At 49.1% G+C, this 3432-nt stretch overlaps 2 protein-coding genes across 2 annotated transcripts; one reads left to right on the top strand and one right to left on the bottom strand.

The window, feature by feature from the left end:
• Positions 1-346: 346 nt before the first annotated feature.
• On the top strand, positions 347-1429 carry PENARI_c243G03400 (C2H2-type zinc finger protein; the record flags this gene model as incomplete). Its single annotated transcript, XM_022638205.1, has 1 exon — positions 347-1429. One exon carries the CDS (start codon positions 347-349, stop codon positions 1427-1429), a length of 1083 nt encoding a protein of 360 aa, XP_022481939.1.
• A 1644-nt stretch (positions 1430-3073) lies between these two features.
• On the bottom strand, positions 3074-3407 carry PENARI_c243G11931 (uncharacterized protein; the record flags this gene model as incomplete). The annotated part of the gene is made up of 2 exons (XM_022638206.1): positions 3074-3256; positions 3324-3407. Coding segments are annotated over 2 exons (267 nt in total), but the record flags the coding sequence as incomplete, so codon positions are not given.
• Positions 3408-3432: the final 25 nt, after the last annotated feature.

Here is a 3432-nt window from a genome sequence, read left to right as displayed (position 1 = left end):
GAATCTACTGTGTATGGGACGCTAGAAATCTTGGAATCAACTCTTGTTGTAGGAATATCCGAGATGCTGTTGACATCATTTGCATTAGGGGCATCATAAAGGTAGTCCGTATTGACGCAGCTTTCTGCGTCTTAATTACTTGCATCCTGATCATGTCAAGACTATGGCCAATGCCAAAGTACATATGCGCAATTACCGTTCTTTGATCATCCATGGTCAATCGTGATCTTTTTCAGTACAAATTGAGCCTAGAAGTTTCTGTGGTTCTCAAAAGATTTTTACGCAGACCCGGTGCTCTACAGGATCCTTGAGAATACATCGAACACGCCCAACCTCAGCCGGTAATATGTCTCGGAAACATAGGAAACCTCTTCCCCCGTTGTTGCCGGCTCAGCCTTACCCAGAGCTTCATGTTCAGCACGATGATACCAAGTTCTCAACCGTCAAGCTGCCAACCGCAGCGACAAACCCTTTCCATTATCTGGACTCACAGGTCCTGCCAAGCTGGTCCAACCTCGATGACAGCATATGGAAGGCTAACCACACTGGTGCTGCTCCGCTGCAATGTGGAAATCGGGTAGAGCATGGAGTCATCCAAGTCTACTACTGTTCCCCGGCTTCTCATCATCATACACCGATCCCGCTCAAAGACCATGGCATTCCCAACTTCTATCTTTCTCAAGAAGCAGACCATTCCCCTGAATCGACATCCATACTTTACTTGCCACCATTAAATCTTTATCAGCTGCGACGAATTGACTCAACCCCAATGTCCAATGTAGCTGACCGGCTGCCGGGGGCTGATTTCTCGACAATGCAGACTATCGACCCTGCGCTGGTTTTTCCAAATACTTTTACAACGACTCCTGAGCCCTTGAGCTTTACAGCAAATCTTGGCGCCGCTGCTGAAGTCTGTCCTATCCCCGCTGATACCAGTATCTCCCCTTGGTTTCTTGATCAACCACCAGGGCATTCCCAGATAGTCCATGACAAGAGCGCGTGCATAAACGATCTTTCACTGCCTGACTGTCATGATTATGGCAAGCAGCCTCATCATAAGCCGGAAGTCAAGGACCAGAAATTTGATATACACAAGCGAAAATTCAAATGCAACATCATTGGCTGCAGAATGGGCTTCAAGCGTCAGGACCACCTCGAGCGCCATACAAGGAGCCACTTGAAGGAAAAGCCCTATGTCTGCTGGGTGCCTGGATGCCACCGTGCCTTTTCACGCCGCGACAACCTCAACAGCCATTGTACGAAGACACATGCGAGACCCGGTGGTCGCAACCGTTATGTTGCCACCCTCGACGAGACGAGCCCCGACTACGATCCAGATTTCCGTGGCCAGCTGTCGTTCGACGGGCGCCCACTCGGATTTCCAGCACCTATTTGCCCCCTATCTGAAGCTAAGCCTCAGCAACCATGACTTTGCGCAAGACTGAAAATCAATGCCTGATTCTTTCAGATAACAAACGAACGAACTAAGTAGCCTGAGTAGATCCCCTTCATCCCGGCTGGTCTCCTTCCGATGTAGCTAGGGCCAGTTCTACGGTACAACACCACGTCGCTGTGTCGACAGCTTCAAGAGTGAAGAGATGGCTGTTAGATGAAAGAGATCTCTCCCTGCAGAGCATATAAGTGCCGGTGTTGTGGGACGGTAGACGGGTATATCTCACCGAGGATATCTCAGCGTTGATGAATACCCGGTGAAGCGGCCATACGGCCGACGGTGACGTTTCGTTCATCCTGGTGAAAGATCAACGCTTCGCGAAAATTTAGCACATTAGTCGATTCTCTTTCCTTGAACGATTAACATCTAATTTACTGGTCCACTGTCTGCCACATTGGAAAGAATGATTGGCCTCCGCCATTATATTAAACCTCCAGCAGCCCGTCACTGCCAGTTCAAACGCTGCTGCCACTTCCACCACAACTACTATACCAGGAAAGTTTTGAAACAGATGGACAAATTCGGTCAAGATGGTTCGTATAATTTTATTTCACCGCGTGCCTGTGCTCACAACAGACTAGATATCGACTTCGATATCGACCTTCACGCAATCTGGCTAGAGTCCTCTTGTATACCGGCGCCGCCTCCTTGTCTTTGCGCAGATCACGAAGATATTGCGCTAGACTTTCCGAATGGATTAAAGTCTGTAGCACACGAGGGACAAGGGTCCCCCTTGGTGGAATGTTTCTTCCACCCCAACAACGATAACCAGTCGGGCTTCAAGTGGACGGGTCCAGATCCTCTGTCGTTCGCCACTCAAGCTGATGACCTTTTCCTTTATATGTCAGCTTTCTTTCTTTTCGAAGAGGTCTACTGGGTGGAGCTGAGGCTTGCAAGGTTTCATCACTTAACCTGCGAGACAGTGGGTGAGCATCTGTTCTTCCTGCCCCGTGTTGAAACGGCCATGGGGAATCTATGCCGGGTGCGTGGACAGATCCTGGAAATTATATCCCTAGCCACTTTAGGAGCGATACATCCTTCCTTCCAATTGTCTTTGTGGCCGCGCACAGAACCTCTACCGTATTCTGGTCACTCTACTCTGTCCCCGCTAGCGACACTACCCACGACGCCATCCCTGGATCCATCCTTCTTTGTACATAATCTCCTGGAAAACTACAAATGAATGTGACGCACCCATGTGACTGTACTTGTGTTTCCATTGTTTTCTGAAGAACGTCCGCAAGGTCGTCAATAGTCACGTAATGGCAATGTGCTTTGTACGACATTCTGTAAATAAAACAAAGCCTCGTCAAAGGATTGACACTACGTTTGAGTACGGGGTCTTGTTCTCCGTTTGGTTCATTACATGACAGTAAAGAAATACATGGCACACTCCCATTGGCAACCCCCTCATTCGGTTCTTTTGAGATCCACCAACATGCCCAGACTACTTTTCGAGCATTGATTCCAGCCATTGAGCACGACAGTCATTCGTTCCCACGATGATTCCAAAGCCTGCTCAAAGGAAAGCAGTCGTAATCGCTGCTCATCATGAGGAAGCTGAGGTCCATTCCTCTCTTTGCTCGGGTTATTGCTAGCCTCCTTCGAGAATTGACTCTTCTAGTCGACATCCTCGCCACTAAGGTGCCTAGGCATACATGATGCACATAGACGTCGATAGAGCCCCACGGACCGAGCCGCTTGAAATGCTAGTTTCGGATCGTCGCGATCGAGATTTGCTAGTGTCGCCAAGATGGGTTGAAAGTGCTCGATCGTCAGGGTTTCTTTCTGGTTGGTTTCCAGCTACGGGAGGGAGAATGCCAGTAGTCAGCCAAAAGATCTAATGCTGTATGGGATGCACCGAACTTACCTGTCGTGGTTTGGGATCAGAAGCGTCCTTTGGGTAGCCTTTATCAACCTGAATTGGCAGTCCACTCGGCCGATGATCTCCTTCACTATTTTGGTCCGGTACGTTCCTT

The sequence above is a fragment of the Penicillium arizonense genome (assembly GCF_001773325.1).
Source record: "Penicillium arizonense strain CBS 141311 chromosome Unknown PENARI_contig243, whole genome shotgun sequence".
NCBI lineage: Eukaryota > Fungi > Ascomycota > Eurotiomycetes > Eurotiales > Aspergillaceae > Penicillium > Penicillium arizonense.
Note: the sequence above shows the minus strand (reverse complement) of the source record. Positions and strands in the feature narration are given on the sequence as shown.